We start from the raw sequence: 19,465 nt of genomic DNA on the forward strand, positions 1-19,465 counted from the left end.
CCCGGCGGGACCTTTGCTCCTGCTCCTATCCCCAAAGGTCTGCTCACCTGGCAGCTGGGGAGCTCTTCTGGACCACGAATCAAGCTGTGTCGCTCACCTGCTGCCCCCCCCACCACCACCACCACAGAACCTTGTTCCATTTGGGCAGTGACTTGCTTAGTTCCAGGATGAATCGAACACAGCTGGTCCCAGCCTCTTTTGCAGCCAGGGTGCCCAGAAGCCCAAGTCCCCGCCAACATGATTGATGGAGAGTTCAGCCAAGGAGCTTCTAGAAAGAGTTTTTCCATTGGGCAGGTGCAGTGTTGTAGGCTTGCAGTGTGGCCACCTCCACCCCTAGCTTGTCACCTCCCCCTGGGAGTCAGATCCAGATGGGCAGTGGCCCGAACACTCCTAACAAGCGTGGAAACCACCACAACTCCTCCTGCAGGCCGTATGGACCCGTGGCCTGGCCGCAGCCCGCACGGCCTACTTGCACTCCCAGGGCCTGCTTGGGCGTCCTCCTGCCTCTGAGCGTCTGCAGTGGCTGCTCCCCACGTGAGCTGCTCTTCCCGCTCTGTGTGGGCTGGCTCTTTCCTCCAGCTCTTGTCACAACCTGCTGTGGCTTCTCTACTGGCTGCTTGTCCCCTGCAGTAGCGTGCGCTCTGCAAGGCAGGGCCTTGTTCTCAACCCCCGCAACAGTTCCAGGGCCTGAAGGTTAATGGGCCGTGCTCAAGAGCCAGTGCCATGACTTTCGTTGGTGGTATCACGAAAGAGGCAGTAGAGAGATGGATATTCTACGCAGAGATGGATAAAAGGCAACACAGGCTCTCTGGGGTTTCCAGTGGGTGTCAGAGGCTATTTGCGTGGCAGGAGACCCAGCAGACCCAGTGAGGGAGACACGACAGTCTCCCCTTATGGCAGAGCCCACCACGGGGCCAGTGTGCCCCTAACTTATGTCCATTTGTGTCCAAGACAGATCAGCCTGGTGCATCCCCTCCAAGCCAGTGAAAGTGATCTCTGCTTCCAGGCAATAACGAAAACAGTACACATTTACTACCAGGAGCCATTTCAAGTGTCATTCATAGTGACTATACTGGAGAGCAGATTCTATGATGTTCTTACTGTGAGTGACCCTGCAGTCTCTGGCCTGTGTCCGAGGAAGGGTGTTAATGCTAGAGACTGAGTCTCATGGTCTCCCAGTGCCTGTGGGGTCCTCGAAAAGCCCCTCGGAAAGGACATCCCCGCCCAGGAGCAGCCCACCCGAGGCCTGGCTGAAGGCCGTCCCCTCTCTCTGGGACCCTCCCTGGGCGGGGCGGGGCCACCGTGCCCAGCTGGGCCTGAGTTGCACCGCCAGCCGCCGGCCGGCCAGCCTAGACGCTGGACTTGGCAATGATCTTCTCAAGCAGGCTCATCATGCGCTCCTGCAGCTGCAGGCTCTGCACCTGCAGGATGTGCTGCTGGTCCAGCACGCGGCGCACCTCGCGGCAGGCCTCCTCTGTGGCGCGGCTCAGCTTGCGCTGCTCCTGCAGCATGGCTCCCAGCAGCCGCAGCTTCTTCCTCTGGAAGTGGCAGCTCTGCACCTTGCGCTTCTTCACGGGCCGTGCCTCCGACCTGCAGGGACAACGCTGGCTGTGGACCTGCTGACCACACAGCCTGACCCTCCCCACCTCCCCACTGGGCAAATGGGGACACTGAGGACCCAGAGAGTCAGGCTACTCATTCAGGTTCTCACAGTTCATGTGTGGAGAGGAGGCCAGAACCCACCTACCCAGGACAGTGGGACAGCATCATGGGCACAGGCACTGCCATCCTTTGGGACTAGCAGGGGACCCCAATGACTTGGGGTCACAGGGTAACCCAGCCCCTGCAGTCTGGGGAAGGGGCAGAGGGACATACCCTGCCATCCACAGAGCTGGGCAAGCAAGGGCCAGGCCCAGTTGGGGGCTCAAGGGTGGAGAGGCCACCCGCAGGGTGAGATGGAGGCTGGTGGGAGGGATGTGGGCCATGCATGGCACTCCCACAGGGAAGCCAGAGACCACCAGTCCCAGCTGGCCTTGGGCAGATGGGGAAACTGAGGTCCATAAGGAAGGGCCTGGCCCAGCAGCCTGGAGATGGGGCCAGCACTCCTTGTGTAGGAGGCAAGAGGGCAGGCACCTAGTGGGGGTCAGGTTCTATAAAAGGCCTATGCTACCTCCCCAGGGCCTTGAACCTGTGGTAGAAGCAGGTAGAACAGCCCTGTAGCCATTCCAAGGGCTCTCCTATTGGGGTGGCAGGCATCCCTGGTCTAACCATCCCCTGCTGGAGGCAAGGCCCTGCCCTGGTGCCTGCCCATCCCCCAGCCCATACTCTGTGCTCTGAGCAAAGGAGTGACAAGCCAACCTTGGGGCTGGGAGAGCCGTCCCCACCTCCCAGCCCTGTGCAATACCCTGGGCAGCTGGGAGTCTAGAAACCAGGCTCAATGCACGGGGAACAATTGGCCATAAGTCTCAGGCCTCCCTGCTAATTTGGTCTGGCCGTTAGCAAAGGTGTTTTTGTGTGTGGTCCTTAATCAAACACCCCCAGGGAAGGGCGCTGTGTGAATCAAGCAGCTGCCCCTGCATCGAGGACCCTCCTCACCCCACCTTGCATCAGACAGACTTGAAGACGGGGCTGCCGGGGAGCGGCCGTGACTCAAATCCACATTCTTCCTCTTCTCTTCTCCAACTGACCGACTCCTATTTTACCTTGAAGCCCACCCTGAGTGCCCCTCCTCGGAAGCACCTTCTCTGGGTTCCCAGCCCCCATGCTACAGGGTGTCTCTACTGCATGCTCTCTGGCTCCTGGCTGCTGTATGGGTCCCTCACAAGCACGGTCGCGTGGCCAGCACAGGTGTGGTTTGATGTGTGGTGCACAGCAGCGGGCGTGGGGCATGCCCAGCGCAAGGTCACGAGGACGCTCCAGAGGCTCAGCTCAAGACACCTCCCAGTGCTGAGAGGACCGGCTGCAGCCCACAAGGGCACAGGGGCGGGGGACCCCGGGCAGGGCCTGCTGGGGGTGAGGGCAGGCAGGGAGGGCACACCTGGGGCAAGGGCTTGGGCTCCCTCTGTGTGCCTGGCCCTGTGCCATGTCTTCTCTCCTGTGATGCCCCCAAACACCCTCTGAGGAAGGCACCAATTTATCCCCATTTTATAGGGGAGACTGAGGCCAGAGAGGTCAAGGAACTTGCCATGCAGCTAGAAGTGATGGAGCCAGGAGACACACCCAGCCTGTCCACACTGAAGCCCTCACTGGTCTGAGGCCAGCCTGGCCCTGGAGGCTCCTGTGCCACCATGGCTTGTGCAGGCAGCCAGGATGGCGGAGGACACTGCCACCCCTCGCTGCTCCAGCCCCTTTCTCCGGAGGGCTGGGGTCCTGCCCCCGCTTGGGGGTGGGGTCAGGCCAGGCCTAGGGCAGGACGAAAGAGCGAGCACACTACCTGAACTTAAGGGACAGTAAGCTGGAGGAGCTGCCGGAGCGGTCGTCCTCGGAGCGGCCTTCGTAGGAGCACTGGGTATATGGTAAGTACAGAGGGGTGGACTTAGCGGACGGCGACAGGGACGCCTCGGTCTGGGATGTGGAGGGCCCCGGTTGCTGGCCATCCGGCAGTTTGCCATCACAGGACTCGGGGACCTTGGCCAGAATCCTATCAATGGCTAGGTAATAGGGCCAGTCAGGCGGGACGGACTCGCTATCTGTCATGCATTTTAATTTCCTGAAACGAGAGACACAAGAGCCAAGGGTGAGAAACAGAGCAGGGCCCAGCCCCGTCCCCCTGACCCCAGGGAGGGCCACTCTGGCACAGGCAGGAGCCACTCAGCCAGCACAGGCCTCCCCAGAACATCGGTCAAACTCCAGGGTCAGGGTGACACTGGACTTAGAAGTCAGTCTTCAGGACATATGTGGCCTTAGACATTAATAAGTCTATTTGCAAATGCTAGGACCTGGGGCTGATTCCTACTGTTTTTCTCTTTGCTTTTCTGTAGTTTCTAAACTCTCTGCAATGAACAAATACTGCTTTTTAAATAAGTTAACCAGCAATAATAAGATATTGTGATAAGATATATGTATACAAATACAGTAATAAGATACTGTAATATAATAATCACGTTTTCCTAGAGAGGACACCTCAAGGGGAGAGAACCACAGGAGTTAGAGCACAGCTTCAGTGTCCATAGCTCGGAGTCTGTAACTGGTCTTCACCACTTGGCTGTGTGACCTTGGGCAGGTTCATTAACCTCTCTGAGCCTCCATTTTCGTATCAAAATAGGGATGATCAAAGTAAGCTCCTCACAGAGCTGTAGGGCAGTTTAATAAAACAATACCCAGCCCGTGCAAACAGCAGCCAGGCTCCAGTATCATTCTTAGCTGAACCCAGTGGGAAGTCACATCGGGGTCCTAACCTGGTGGTGCTGCTGTGGTTCCCATCACCCCAAGCAGGACCCTGGACCCAGTGCCAGAAACTGCAGCCTGCCCACATTGCCTGACATCCCATAACCACTCAGCCCCCCAGGCCAAGGGTCTGTACAGGGCAGCTCTGCCCACAGTGGGCCCAAGCCCCTCTCAGGCCCTGCATCCCATGCCCTCCTGCAGATAGGTCCTGCCTTGCCTGGGCCTCCCCTGGTCCTCAGCTGTCCTCTGGGAGGTGAGGCTGGGGACAGAGGGCCCCAGGGCATCTGGGTCAGAAGAATCTCTGCCCCATCAGACCTGGTACCTCCTGAGGACTGGGGCTCCCCTAGACTCCAGCTTATAGCCCCCCTCCACTGCCAATGCTTGTCTGATGTGGGGAGGCCTTGGAGCTAGAGCGCCTGAGGCCGGACCACAGGACCAGCCCACATCCTCAGAGCTGATGTCTCCTGTCTCCTGCATGGGGCTCCCCACCAGGGTGTGGCCACTGGTCACTGGAGATAATGAGCTAGCTGTCCAAATGTCACCCCCAGCAAACAGGCAAAACCAGATGGGGCGGGGGGGCTGCTGCTGGGCAGCAAGTGGTGGACAGCCACAGCAGGAGGTGGCAGCCTCTGGGAGCAGGGTTAAGGGCCCAGGGGCTCACCCCACTGGTGCCATGTCCTCAGCAGAGAGCCGGGGACAGGTTGCACAGGGTAGTGCACAGGCTGCCCTGTATTCCTGGCTGTGGGATGCACCATGGATCCACCCTGGGAGGCCAGGGCTGTGCAGTTGCCACACAGAGGAAGGGTTTATGCCTGGTGACTGTACTACCTCCACCCCAGATTTCTTTCCAGCCCTCTCAGAGGCTCCAGCTCTCTTTCTGCCCCACTAAAGCCAGCCCACTCCTTGGAGAATTGAGGAAAGGCCAATCCCCAGCTTGCGAGGTCCCCGCATGGTGTTCCAACAAACCAGGCTCCACAGAAACCAGCCACCCTTTTAGACTTCCTTAGCCTGACAACTTTAATATATAAAGAGCTCTTGTAAAAAAATAAGAACAGCCTCTGCTACAGGGAGGCGACAGGGTGGGGTAGATAAAGACCAGTCACCCAGCCAAGCTTTGGCCTATTAAGGACTGTGTGGCCTCAAGCAAGCCCCTCTGCTGCCCTGGGCCTCAGTCTCCCCCTTGGTGAGCAAGGCTGACAGAGGTGCCATAGAAGCCGGGTGTGCAAGCACCTCGTGACTGTGAAGTGCCCACCCACAGCGCCCTCATCTCCCAGGCCTCCAGGAATGGAGACGGACCCCTCCCCTGGGACTTGGAGAGAGGCTTTCGGGATAAATAATGGATGAACCAGCCAGATGCTGAGCAGAGCAGCGAGGGAGGCATGGCCCACAAATTCCCCAGTCAGAGGGGAGGCCGGCGAAACAGCCAGCCCGCCTCTGCCACCCTTGGAGCCCCCTCCCTAGCAGGCCCCTGAGTGGGGGCTGCGGGGGCTACTTGCCCCTCACCCCTCCCATCAGGAGCCGTGGCACTCATGTGACATCACGTATGCTCAGCAACTCTGACGCTGCAGACCCTGAGCGGCTGCCTCAGTTCTGGCTCTTGGGCCTGGCTGGGGCCAGGACTGTGGGTCAGAAACAGGCCTCTGGACAGAGCCAAGCTCTGGACCCATTCCTTCAAGGGTCATAAAAACAGCAACTGAAAACAGAGCCTCCGTGGCCTTGTGATCTGTTCAGGTTGCATGGCTCCCCCAGAGATGGCCCGTGCCTCCAGGGCTGGGCTCCCCTCCTGCCTTGCTGGGGACGAGTGAAGGTCCTCTCTCCCACAGTGTGGCTCAGGTGCTCACAGGTCCTGGTCTGCACCCAGCATCCTGTGGGACGGCCCCTCCCATCCTGGGACACTGAGGCCCAGACTCACCCAGGACACTCACAGGGCTAGGTGCTCTCGCCCCTCCCAGCTTCCAGCTCCTGCTGCGACCCTTGCCCCACATGAGGCCCTCCTCACGCCCATGACCTTCACTCCACACCATGACCTTTAGCCCACACAAGACCCTTGCCCCACCTGCAACCCTCCTCATGCCTGTGACCTTCACCCCACACCTGTGACCTTCACCCCACGCATGTGACCCCTGCCCGTGATCCTCTCCAAATGGGCCGGGGCCCCATGCCCTCTCCTCCTGGGCACCCGCCTCTGGCTCAGCACTTCCCTCCAGGCTCCCCTCAGGCTGCCAAGGCAGGGGCCAACCTGGGCGCAGTGGAGGCAGAGGTGGGGGCCAGGCCTGAGCTCCACCTCTTCCTCCCACAAACAAGCCCCTGCCCATGAGTTGGACACCATCCTGGGCACTCTGGGGGTCCCTGATGTCAGGTCTAAGTGCCTCTCCCCCCAACCCTAGGCTGGGGGCTCAGATGATGCTGGAAGTCACAGGGCCTCAGGACCAGACAGGACCAGCAGGCCTGGGAGCCAAGCCACCTTCTTGCCTCTGGCCTCAATTTTCCCACCTGTACAGCAGGATCCTACCACCCCTCCTGAGCTCGGGGGCTGTGGTGGTGGAGACAGAAGAGCCAGGCCCAGCTGGTGGCCAATCTGTCTCCCAACTGTGGGTGGCAGGAGTGGAAGTCAGGTCGATGCTGCCTGCATGGGGTGCCCAATCTCTGAAACATCTTGGTGTACAGAGCAGAGGTCTAACATGTGTCCTCAGAGCCGTGCTGGCCGTGGCCCAGCACCAACCCTGCCACCCCTCCAGCTCTTCAGCCAGTTTCCTGCCCTTGATGGGCCTCAGTTTCTCCACCTTCCCAGTGGGAGACTACACAAGTAATTTCTTTTCTTTTTTTTTTTTTCCTTTTTGTCTTTTTTCGTGACCAGCAACGGATCGCAACCCTCAGTGTTGCGCCCACACCGGACCAGGACCGGCCACGGGATCGCAACCCTCGGTGTTGCTCCCGCCCCTCGCTCAGCCAGTGAGCGGCCGGTCTGTATGTGGGATCCGAACCCTCAGCGGGAGCGCCGCCACACTTCCCAAGCGGTGCACTGTAGCAGTGCGCCACCGGGCCGGCCCTACACAAGTAATTTCTGTAGGCCCTATCTCACCATTGGGCTCTGCCCCCACAAAGCCAGAGGGGATCCAGAGGTGGGCCATGCACCCCAGGAACCACATGCCCTTCCCGGCAGTTCTCGGGAAGGCCGCCCATCGGTCCTGGCTCATGGAGGCCACTGAGGCGCCTACCTGTACTGGAAGGTCATGTTGGTGATTTTGATCTTGATCTCCTCGCCCAGCCGGCGCTCCCCGGTCATCTCAAAGAGCTTGCTGGCCATCTTCTCGTACACCTTGGCATTGCGCTTGGTCTGCTTGAGCTCGTCGAAGAACTCCTCCCAGACAAGCATGAGGCCGCGCATCTCGGCGTCCGTCCAGTTGCGGGCCCGTCGATGCTTCTCCGCTTGTGGGGACACAACATAGCCGGGCACTTCGGCCGCTGCCATGCTAGAGGCACCTGTGGGGTTAAAGATCGTGCTCAGGTGAGGCCCCGGGCCTGGCCCCACGCACCATGGATGGGAGGCGGCCACTGGCTGGTCTGCTCGCTTGAAGGCAGCTCCACGCTCAAAATGGGGCCTACATCTGACAGGCAGGAATTTAGTTAAAAGCTTTTAAACGGGAAACGTCATTTTGATGTCACGTTTCCATAGCAACAGAGCAACTGCATAAGCTACAACAACAGAAACCTTTTAACTGAAAGCACAGGAATCAGGGCCGCACTGACGGGCCATCAATACTGCAGTGGGCGGGCTGGCCCAGACCCGGCCACGGGCTCAGCCCTGCCTCCCAGGCCTCACCGGCCACGCGGAGAGGCACGCAAACCACACCAGCCAGGCCCCCTATGGGTGGGATACAGGCAGCAGCCCCCACCTCAGCCCCACCCAGCTCATGCAGGCTGAGGGCCCAGGGGGCTCGGGAGAGCCTGAGATGGGGGTGGGGGAAACAGAGAGAGGACAGGGAGACAGGGAGACCAATGCTTCCAACACTGACTTGGACAAGTGGCCATTGGCCCTGGCGGGGTCCTTGGCTGTGGGACCCTCACCCTGCCAGGCTTACCTGAGGTCTGGAGGGCCAGCAGCCTTGTCAGCACAGAGCTGGGCCGCACCTTCCTCTCATGCCATCTGCTCTTTGCTTGTTCCACCAAGAACCCCGAGCCTTGGGTGGGGCAGACACTGGAAACCCCAGGTGGTCAGAGCCAGGCCCTGCCCAATGGTGCAGCAAGGGAGCATGAATGCTGACCTCCAGCACCACCAGCCGGGGACAGCACCCATGGTGAAGGCAAGCTCTGTCCCAACGGATGAAGAGGGATGGGCCAGGTAAACCAGGAAAAGGCCAATGGCACTCCCTGGGAAGAAGCAGGCCCGGCAAGGGCAGCGGGGCAGGCACCGTCAGAGCACACAGGGAGGAAACGTGTGTTCGAGGGCCCAGCTGGGGAGTAGGTCTCTTCTCTGCAGGTCTGGCCAGGGGACCTCAGCCTAAGAATAGCTGAGGGCAGGAGTCCAGGCTTGGTGGGGCCTGTGATGCCAGCAGGGAGAAGGTGCCACCTCCAGGCATCAACATCCAACATGTAAAAGGTAAAAATCAGACAAGACTCCAAGAAGCCCAGGCGCCTGTGCAAGGCATGCTGCGTGGACACGGTGTCCAGCCAGGTCTGGTGTCCAGGTCAGGCCTGGGCTGCCCAGGACAGGAGGAGCTGAGCCTGGGGTGTGAGGGGTCTGTCACGTCTGCCAGTGCCCCTGATGTCCTCTGTGAAGACCGTGGGGGGCGGGGTGGCAAAGGCTCACTGGCTGAGGCTCTCAGGGGAGGACAGGACAGGGGTGAAGCTGGAGAACATGGCCCCCTATGGGGACACGGGGAGGGCTGGCCTGGAGCTGCTCTGTCCCTGCAGTCAGAGTGGGGAGTGCACTGGGAGGGCAGTGGGGGACCGGTGGACAGCCCCAAGAGTTTGCTGGAAACTCAGAGGGGCCTCTGTATCCCTTCACCAGGCTCCTGGGTCAAGGCCAGGCCCTACCATCAGTCCCCTGTGATGTGTCCAGCCCCATCCTCTCTAAGCCTCGGGGGGCCATCTAGGGACCCGGGGACACCATCCCTACTGCCTGGCTGTGTGGTGCCCCCAGGAAGGCTCACCACCGTTGCCCTCCTCCTGCAGGGGCACCCAGGAGGGGCTTCCAAATTCTCCCCACTCACTGCCAGGGTCAGGCCTTGGCCAAGCCGGCTTGCTGCTGCCCCCTAGTGCCAGTGCAGGGTCTGGGGGCCGGCCCAGAAAGCTCTCAGGAGCGTCTGCAGAATCAGTTAGTGACTAGAAGGCCCACCTCCTCCAGGAAGACCTCCGCTCTGCAAGGCACAGGGCTTGACCCTCCTGAGTGAGGTCAGGGACCTGCCCACTGTCCCTTCCCCGGCTTTGACTCTAAGGGCAGAGGCGAACTGACTCAGTGTCTCCCAGCACAGCGGCAGATGCAGGGCTCCAAGGGGAAGGAAGGCAGAGCACAACCTGCATCAGGTGGGTTTTGAATCGCAGTTCTGCCCACTCAGCATGTGGCTGTGGTCCCGCCTACCCGCAGCCTCAGCCTCCTTACCTCTACAACGGAACAACAGGACCTGGCTGCATGACTATTAAGTCACCCAGCATGGTACTGGCCAAGAGGGGGTTACAGTCTGGGGAGGCCACATGACATTACGTGCTGCCCCCACTTCCTTCCGTGGATCTGCCTTGGAGCTTCAGGAGAGTGCAGAGCCTGGCACGCTGTCCTGGCTGAAGGGGCAGCTGCTGGCCAGCAGGCACCACTACTGGTGCTCAAGGCCCTGCAACCAGACAGCTCTAGAGGGGGCATCTACACCCCCTGCTTGCCTGGGCTCTTGTAGCACAGGGCGGCAGGAGCCCAGCCTAGCAGGGAGCTGCCCCATGCCCATGCTGCCCTCATGGCGGCAGTTCTGGGAAGGGAGGGTAAAGGACTTGAGTCCAGCCATCTCAGGCTCTGCCCCACCAGGATCGCCTGGACAGGGCGAGTTCTGGAGCACTTCCTGAAGCAGCACTCTCACTTTGGGTCTCCAGGGACAAGAAAGAAGCAGGCAGGCAGGGGGAGGGCAGGGCCAAGCATCCCACTGCCCCTCCAAGGGCCCGTGTCTGTCCTCTGCTGGGGAGGAGCTCCTACCTTGGCACAGCTGCATGGCCTGCTGGGACCCTCAGTGGCCGTGGCTCGGGAGGCAGAGGGCCCGGGTCTGGGCACCAGCAGCACCTGCAGGGAGAAGGGGCAGGTCAGGCCTCTGCTGGAGTGGCTTGGGAAAACCCGGGGACCCAGGCCTGGTCCTGCCGTGCTCAGGTGAGGCCGTGTTCTCTAGGGTGGTCTCCCCTGCAATAACGAGGCTGGCTCACCTGACACTCTCTTTCCACTCGGCATTCATGGTGGCTGCTCTGCCCAGCCTGGCAGGCCAGCAGTAAACCAGGACTGACCATGGATGGGGACAGCAGGGCTCTGCCAAGGGAAGCCCAGAGCAGGAAGTGGTATGCCCCCAGGGACACCAAGCACCTCCCGGAAGCAGGCAGCTGAGAACTGAGCCTGTGATAACAGGCAGGAGAAACTGGCAGAACTCGGGGTTTGGAAGGCAGGGAGGCTTGGGGAGCGTGGGGTGCAGTCCTGGGGGAGGCGGCAGGACCCAGGAGTTGGGGCTTCGAGCAGGGCTGAGGAGCAATGAGAGCCAGGAGGGGAGGGGTGTGGCCAGTGGATTGAGGGCTAGGAGGGGGGTCTCAACCCACCTCAGCATTGGCCTGTTGCCGCAGAGCGGAGGGAAGGGGGCTGTGGGCACTGTCACCCTTTCCCCATGTCAGCAGGGACCCAGACCCTTCACTGTCAGCCCTCTGCCTCAGGGGGCAGCCCTAGCCTTGACCCGATGGCTCCCCTGGGTCCACCCATGGCTTAAACACCCCCTGGGCCATGACAAGTGGCAGCCTGGCCAGCGGCCTCCTCTGTCCCCCGCGAGGGTGGGGAAAGCCTTGACCCCGCCTGCAGTGCCTCTGGAGGACATGACCATGACAGGGCGAGAATCCGGCAGGTGAGGATGAGCCATCTAATCAGATGGGGGACCAGGCTGCAGAGCCCTCGGCACTGCAGGAGGTGCTCAGCATTTCCCAGGAGTCTTGGTGACTCCACGAGGCCAGGTCCACCTCTGTGCCCATGACGCCTAAACTACGGGTCCTGGGGGTCGCAGATTGCCTCGTTCCTCTGGCCCTATGCCAGGCTGCCCTGAGGTCACCCCCACACTGACCAAGCAGGGGCTTCCTGTCCAGGGGTGGCTGCATCACATTATGTCCAGTCCCGACCTGGAGCCACCTGGTGCCCACCTCGCCCTGGCTACTTCCCTCACCTGACTCGTGCTTGTTAACAAATATTATAACTCCACACCTGGGAAATTGCTTCAAAATCCTTTTGGAACGAAGCCAGCTGCAGCTAGAAACCATTACCATTGAAGGCACAGAGCACAAGTCCCCAGCAGGGCAGGGAGGGACCCTAAATCCTGCAGCTCTGAGCCTCGTCGCGACTCCTTGGGTGAGGTGCTCAGGACACACTGGTGGACGGCTGTGGCAGACAGGCGCACTGGGGAGGCTTGCCACTTGCTCCCACGCGATTGGGCCCCTTCCCTTTCAGGAAATACCAGCCATACTTGGTGTGCTCAGGTGTGCCAAGGGCCTGGCTCTGCACACCTAGACCAAGGAGAAAGGAGTGCTGTCTTCCTGAAGTGACCAGAATTTTGGGGCTCTGGGGTTGTGTCACTGATGAGGAGACAGATAGAGGGAACGGAAGCAACTCAGGCGACTCGCCCCCACTGAACGCTTAGAGCATCTGAGGCAGAACCTAACCTGGTTGGGCCTGACCATCAGGCCCTCCCGCCGAGTGCTCACTACCCCTGTTCAGAGAAAGGGGACCCCATGCAGCAGGAGTGCAGGTGGCACGAGCTGCCGCAGAACCCCAAGAAGGCCCCACACATGGCCATGCCACCTCAGCCAACGGGACCTCCCCGGCACCACCCACAGAGAAGGGGGGATGGCTCCCACCAATCAGCCAGAACTAGATGGGACTTCAGCAAACATTCACCAAGTACCCTGCCCTGGAGAAACCCACAGCCCAGGGTTTTTGTTTATGTAGACTGGTGAGTAAAATATCTGGACCCCAGGATTCCTACACCCCCAACCACCAGGCTCCAGAGGAGGGGATCAGCCAGAGCTAGGAAGGCACCCCCGTTGAGCTGAGCAGAGAAGACTTCTTGGAGGAGGTGGTATTTCAGACAAGAAAAACCTGTGGGCTAAGATGGACGGGGGCAGGCTCTGCAGGCACACTGGCCCAGACCAGTTATTATGGGAACCAGGGGCATGGGGTGCCGACGGCCAAGGAGATGGAAGGGGGCAGTGGGGCCCTGGTAGCATGAGGGCACAGCTCTCACCTCTGTGCCAGCCCTTCTCACCCCTCCTAGGTCCTGGGCCAAATGTAGAAGCAGAAATTAAGGGCTCAAACCCTGAAGCCTCTATGTAACCAGCTTCCAACGTCACTGAATCATTAGAGCTCTGGCAACCACATCTGCTGGGCAGGAAGACCATTTGCAGGTGACACCCTGGCAGGAAGCACCCAGCTAGGTGGGGGCTTGGGACCACTTTTTCGTCTGTGGCTCCCAATACAGGGCTTGTGCCTGCTCACAGCTGCCCAGGGGACCCCCCTCGGTGCCAGACATTAGCTGGTGTGCCCCCACGCACAACCCCCACCCCAGGAAGAGCTGCAGACTGTCTCCTCAGACACCAGCTCAGTAGGGGCTAGGTTCTCAATAAACAAAGTAAGCCTTGCACAGCAGCAATAGATGGTTTGATTTTTCCTTTAATTTGGATGTACAATGTTTGGAGCAGCTTAAAAATTTTAAATATACATCTCACATCAGTCTTTCCCTCTCTTCTTGGAAGTGGACCATCAGGTCAGGGCTGGGGCTCCGGGACTCTCCCATCACAGCCCTGCTGGCTCCCAGCAGAGCTCCAACTCCTGCCAACATCCACTCTGCCCACAGCACAGAGCAGCGAAGCCCATGTAGGTCAGAACAGAAATACTGCAGGCAGGTCCATGATGGCTACGGTCCACACCCAGTCTGCAGGAGACTCTGCTCCCGAACCACTTGAGGGGAGGGGTTCCTCTGACTGCATTAAAGCGTGACAGGCACACGAGGGAAGAGTGGCCCAGGAACCCTCTAGGTCGCCTTCAGTTGTCACATGGCTGTCTGAGCAGGTCCCCCCTCCCCTGCAGCAGCAGCAGGCCCAGTGAGGAACAGTCTTCTTGTCTGAGCCACCTTGAGCTCTCCCCCTAGCCTCAGTGGCTCTCGAGGTCTTTCTCCCTGTTCCCACATGTTGTTCCATCAGAGGACAGCTCCAAGTCCACCCCAGCCAGCAACTATGGTCCTGGGCACTCACCGCAGAGGGAGGCAGGACAAAGCCCTGAGTGAGGACATTCACTAGGAAAGATGCTCACAGGTAGCACGAGGAAACTAATTCCGCTGCCCCAAACACACAGACCCATACTCACTCTGCCCCTGCAGTGGGGAGGGGGTGCCCCATGTGCACAATGGCCATGAACTGAGCTACTGCTGTGTGTGAGACCCACCCTCCAGAGCGTGCCAGCAGGGCTCGGCTCAGCCCACCAGGAGCTGCTGCTCTGAGAGGGCCCGTAGATGAGGCGGGGGGTGGGGTGGGGTGGGGGGAGGGCGTCCCTTTGCGGCACAGAGCCTTCTCTGATGCTACGTTCTGGGTGTCTGGAGGTGTTTCAGCTTCACTCTCTCCTCCTGAAAAGGTACACGTGCTGACAAAAATGAGAGAACAGTAACAAAGGGCACTTGGCAGTTGGAAAGTCACCCCCGCACCTCAGCCGGGGCCAGCAGTGGGAGGGAGGCACGTCCTGGGAGAAGAGACACGCGTTAAGTGCATTGCCGAACAATTCTACCCTGGTTTCATTAAAACCTTTCCTGACATCACCAGCAGAGAAACAAAACCCCCAACCCCTGGCCTTCCCCAAAAAACTCGACAACCAAATTAATGACATTTTTGATAAAATCTGGATTGATAATATGATTGGTGCTTGCCACAGATTTTTAGGAACTTAACAAAGTCTTAATTCCTTCTGCAGACAGTTGATATATGGTGGACTACTTTCTCCATGGGACTTCAATGAGCAATGAGCCCTGTTTTTTATAGAGTCCCACTCTGAGATGTCCGAGTCACACAGCCAACTTTACATGCCGGTCTAAGAAAAGTCAACTTCTAGGAAGAACAGACGCGGGCATTCTCGGAGGCCTTGCATGTTTATCTTGAGATGTGTGTGTGTGTACATAAAATTATAGATGCATATATGTGTACATACATGTAGACTTAGGCATGGGTAAAGTAATTTTACTAATGAACTCATATTCATCTCTAAAGTGCACAGGTAGGTCGTTGGGTTGCCACCTATCACCAGAGCTGGGTTCTGAGCCCCATGCTAAGAACTGACTACTGTAGATCACATGATAAACAAGGCCAATTAAACTCTATGTCGAGCCCAGTGATATGAACTCTAAAGGGAATGGCTCCAATTCTTACATTCACAGTGTTATTTCTTACAAATGTAAACATCTAACCAGGAACAGCCTCCTGCCTATGATATGCCTGTCTCAGAGCTGTTGAAATAACCTGGGGCAGGGGCAGCAACAAGCTCTGAGAACTTTCCCACCATCCACAAACATTTCTAATAGGCTTTCCACGGGAAAAGGCAGGATGAGAAATGGGAGACCAAAACCAGTAAGGAGAAGGTAACTTTCTTACTTCTCTTAGTTAAAATTCAGTAGCTTCCCTTAAGGTCCTCCTCAAAAATCGGATCCATTTCTACCATTCGTGCTGTGCCTGACACCAGGGAGAGCCGGTCCTGGTACGGGAGGCCTCTGCAGGGAGCTGCCAGGGAAAGCCTCGCAGCGGCCTGCAACCTCCCCTCCAGCTTGTGGGCAGTGGCATCGCAGCTCCCCTCCAAATGCCACAGCAGGACAGGGACAGAGGAAGCTCTGGGGTCTCAAGGTAGCACCTGCTCAGACGGATGTGAGGTTAACTTGATGTACCAAAAGATTCTCCTCCTTTCCAGATTCTGGAAAATAGCTCCAAAATCATCTCCATTTACCATGTCAAGTACCTAAAACATTGACTGTCAGGAACAAACTGACCAGTATGACAGTCACTGAACGAGCCAGGCCAGCCTCAGGGGCTCACGGTCACGCAGCAAGCAGAGCTCCCAGGTTGGGCCTGAGACAAGAGCAGCCCTCCCACCCGGGGCGCATCTTCATTTTTAACCACCGGGCTGCTTTAGGCCTGGAAGCAGGAGGCTGGTCCAGAACCCAGGGCCTAGGGGTGGGAGCGGCAGCTGACAGGGGTGTGGAGCTATCTTAGGCCAAGTCACTGTCCCCTCCCACCTACCCATTTCATTCCTGCCCCTCAGATCCCCCCCACCACAGGGGCTCTGGTGGGCACAGATATGCACTGTCCTGAGCTGAAAGGAGGCGCAGTGTATAGATGAGAGCTGGGAACGGAGCAGAAGAGGTGTTGGGGTCTAACAGCTAACAAGACACCAAACTTTGCTCTCACCCAAGAGGTGCTCAGGCTCCATGCAGCTCAGTGACAACCTTGGAGCTGTCTGGACCCGACATGCAGAGGAGACCATGGGGATGGCAGGTCCCAACCCCAGCCACCAGCTCCTAGGGCAGACCACAGCCCAGGGCCAGCCTGGGACCAGAACTGGAGGATGTCAGAGTCAACATCTCTGGATACAACAGAGGTAGCTCATGGCCAGGTGGGTGGTCTTGTCAGCTAACGAGCAGGGAAGCCGCTGCCCCTACTGGTGGGCAGAGAATGTGCAAGCTGTCGGTGCTGAGAAGGAGGGTGCTGCAGGTGAGCATGGCCTCCTACACCCCCTCCTCACCCTCCTCAGAGTGGGGTCCCAGGGAGAATTCCTGCTGTGGATGCTGGAACACCACCCCCTCTCCACAATCTCACTAAACGGGAATGAGTAAAAAAGGGGGACTTGGGCAACAGAAACGTCACCGGGTGTTAAGAAGGGTTTGCAAGTCTCTATGGCAGAGGGAACAGTGGCCGGAGGGGCCCCTGTCCACCTCCACAGACGCTGTCTCATGCAGCACAGGCCTTGCCGTTCACATACTTTACACGGGCATAGAAGAATTACATTAAAATTAATCTCTTTACTGATATAATTAAATTTTGAATCCTGAGAAGAAAACAGAGAAAGGGGGGTGGCGCTGGGTGTCTGGCACTCCCAGCCTCCAGCCTGGCACCCGCCGCAGTGTCTGTGCGTGCAGACAGAGAGTGCGGGGAGCACACCACTGGGAGACACGGGGCGTGCTCTCAAAGCCTGTGAGCGACGTGATCTACCTTTGGGGTAGCAGAGGAGCCAATGGCCAGCCTGCAAGAATGAGGACTTCTGTCCCAGACGCAAGGGCAGCTGCAACCTGGTGACAACCAAAAGGTGAACATTGGGAGAAAGAAACGCCTTGTCAGTGGGTGCTGCCCCTGGCTGCAGCGTGAAGGCCAGCCATACCGTAGCTCCTGCTCTCTAAGGGCTCAGCTTTCCCCCAGCAACACTCCTATGTCCCCTGCACAACCAGCTTGCTGCAGGAACACTTCTGCCACGTGGCAAAAACCCACACACTGCTGGGCTGCCTGTGTGACATGAGCGGAAGCCTGCAGTGACTGAGCTGGCCTGGCGCAGGCTCCTGGAGGCGCAGGCTCCTGGAGGCTCCGGCCCCAACCACCACTTCCTCCTGGCCTCTCCCACCTCGGGCACTCAGCAGGTGGTAACCTTGTGGACATTTCGCAAACAAGTCAGCAGCCGGTGGTACGGGCTTCCTGGCACTGCAACCACCTCAAACACAGACTGGAAGGCCCTGCGGTCGAGCTCCTCCTCTATCTGGTGTCTGTAAAAGTCTGTGGCAACCAGGCAGAAAAGGTTCACGTCCACCTGCTCCAGCTTGCCCATCCTGCTGATAACGTGCGGAAGGCTGGCGGAGAAGTTAAGGGAGAACACTGGCAAGTGAGGGGAACTTTCCCACCTTCCTCGCCGGGAGTTCCTTTCCTGACACAGGCCCGTACACCGCCCAGGGAAGGTTGAAGTGACCACAGCAGCATGGGGTGGCCTGGACCGCACCAGCTGCCTCCAGCTCCTCCTACAGCCCTCTCCTGGGTGGAGGCCTAGCAGGGTGGGGATGGGATGGGAAGAGGTGGCTGAGGGATCGGGAGCCCCCAGACAGGGCACTTGCTGGCAGGCTCCGCTCCACAGCACTTACCTGGCCTGGCTCCCGGGCAGCACTGGCAGCCGGTGCTCCTGCTAGCTCTGCTTGGGCACGGTGAGGGCAGGGCCGTGGCCCTGCCTCCCCGGGCCTTCCCAGGCACGCTGGGTAAGACCGTGCTGTCGGCGCAAGGACAACCGCGCTGCTCGGAGGCTCTTGTGGTCTGTCTCAGGGAAAGGCTGCCAAAAGAGGCACTCCTGGCAGCCAGCATTTTTGGGGCGGGGACTGGATCCTGAATTAAGCTGTTCCCCAGGAGGGTGATGGAGGCCCAATGGCAAAGCTAATGAGAATCAGCACTGGGAAGAGCCCGGCTGCTTGGAGCACGTGAGTGGATGGGGCATCCACAGAGACCAGACACTTGCCCGAGCTGCCCGTGCCTCCAGCTCTCCCTGTGGAGGGCAGCACGTCAGCTGCAACCCTCCCACCCGTGCCAGCCCTTCTGGACAGCTTGGTCAGCAAAAGGCTGGACATTGTGTTATCTGTATCCCCGTCAACATTTTACTCCCTTGGAGCTGAGGCAAATATCACCCTGACATCTGCAGGGGTTTTGCAAAGGTTACATTTCAAAACCTTGAACACAAAACATGATCCTAGATGTTGACAGAAGACTCTGCAAGGTGCGGTGGAAAGGGGGCCCGGCTGGCGCTCAGGGACACAGGAAGGATACATGGCTGAAACCCACGGGCTGGTGGAGGCGCTGACAAAGAAGCAGGAGAGGCTCCACGTGGCCATGGCGACCGGGGTCCTCTGCGTGAAGTTGGAGAGGGAGAGCATGACCCAGTCCCGGACCATGGATGACTGCCCAGTGCTGTGCAGAGTCTGGAAAACCTGAGGGAACAAGAGCCTGAGCATCAGGCATGGGCATGGGAGGAGAGGGGAGCCACACCGGGGTCAAGGACCGCTTGAGGAATGTGGTCCTACTGGCAAACCTCCTGGGCCATCTGGGGCTGACCCCACCTCCCCTGCCCCAAAGCAGATACCCTTACCTTGTACACGACAGTGGCCATGAACTGGGGGTATGGCTGCTGGTTGGACAGAAACTCCCCAATGACCTTGTTCATGACATCCTGGGGTGGGAAGAAGTCATCTAAAAACTGAGGCAGGATCCTTGCCACCACCCTGGCTTCACAGGGAAACCCTTTCCTGATCCTAGAAAGAGGGGACATGGGTCAGAGCCTCCCCTGGCTCCCCACAGCTCCTCAGCCCTGCCCGGGAGAGCCTTGGCTGGGAAATGCTGATGTGGAACCAGGGCTGGAGGTGTCCTTGACCTTCACACATTGTCCAGGTAAGAGTCAGAGCTGGGCAGCTTCAGTATGAACTTTGAAAGCAAGAAGGCAAAGCCCCAGCTCTCCATTGCCCACCTCACCAGCGACATGCCACCTGCCACGCAGGGCTCCCCACCCGGGGGACAAGGAGCCAAAGAAGGGTTTGAAAGCCATGTGAGGGAATAAGCAGAAACAGTTCGGGTGATGTCACAGAAGAGATTTAAAAAGTCACAACAAAGAGAACTGTCCTCATTGTGTTTTCATTCCACATCAAAATGCTTCATGAACCTTGACACAATGTATTGACTTCTTTCATTCCACATCAAAATGCTTCATGAACCTTGACACAATGTATTCTGACTTCTTTCTTTTTATACAAGCTGGACCCCATCTGCGCTACTGTCGATTTCTGTCTCAACAGATCCTGTAATTCGCCTGAGA

General features: G+C 58.6%; 2 protein-coding genes across 3 annotated transcripts in view; both read right to left on the reverse strand.

Moving 5' to 3' along the window:
• Positions 1-1,349: 1,349 nt before the first annotated feature.
• On the reverse strand, positions 1,350-10,814 carry MSANTD1 (Myb/SANT-like DNA-binding domain containing 1). Its single transcript, XM_008577974.1, has 7 exons — positions 10,786-10,814; positions 10,565-10,648; positions 10,261-10,458; positions 8,137-8,334; positions 7,605-7,994; positions 3,434-3,709; positions 1,350-1,590 (listed from the first exon to the last, which is right to left on the reverse strand). Exons 1-7 carry the CDS (start codon positions 10,812-10,814, stop codon positions 1,350-1,352), a joined length of 1,416 nt encoding a protein of 471 aa, XP_008576196.1.
• A 2,439-nt stretch (positions 10,815-13,253) lies between these two features.
• HTT (huntingtin) overlaps positions 13,254-19,465 on the reverse strand; it is a 118,699-nt gene continuing 112,487 nt past the window's right edge. For both annotated transcript variants that reach the window (XM_008577971.1, XM_008577972.1), the window contains 3 exons: positions 18,746-18,908; positions 18,427-18,587; positions 13,254-17,471 (listed from right to left, as the gene is read on the reverse strand). In XM_008577971.1, coding sequence (XP_008576193.1) covers positions 17,258-17,471; positions 18,427-18,587; positions 18,746-18,908 — 538 coding nt within the window. In that variant the 3' untranslated portion in view covers positions 13,254-17,257. The remainder of the gene's footprint in view (positions 17,472-18,426; positions 18,588-18,745; positions 18,909-19,465) is intronic.

Source organism: Galeopterus variegatus, unplaced genomic scaffold (genome assembly GCF_000696425.1).
Source record: "Galeopterus variegatus unplaced genomic scaffold, G_variegatus-3.0.2 Scaffold1613, whole genome shotgun sequence".
NCBI classification, from domain to species: Eukaryota; Metazoa; Chordata; class Mammalia; order Dermoptera; family Cynocephalidae; genus Galeopterus; species Galeopterus variegatus.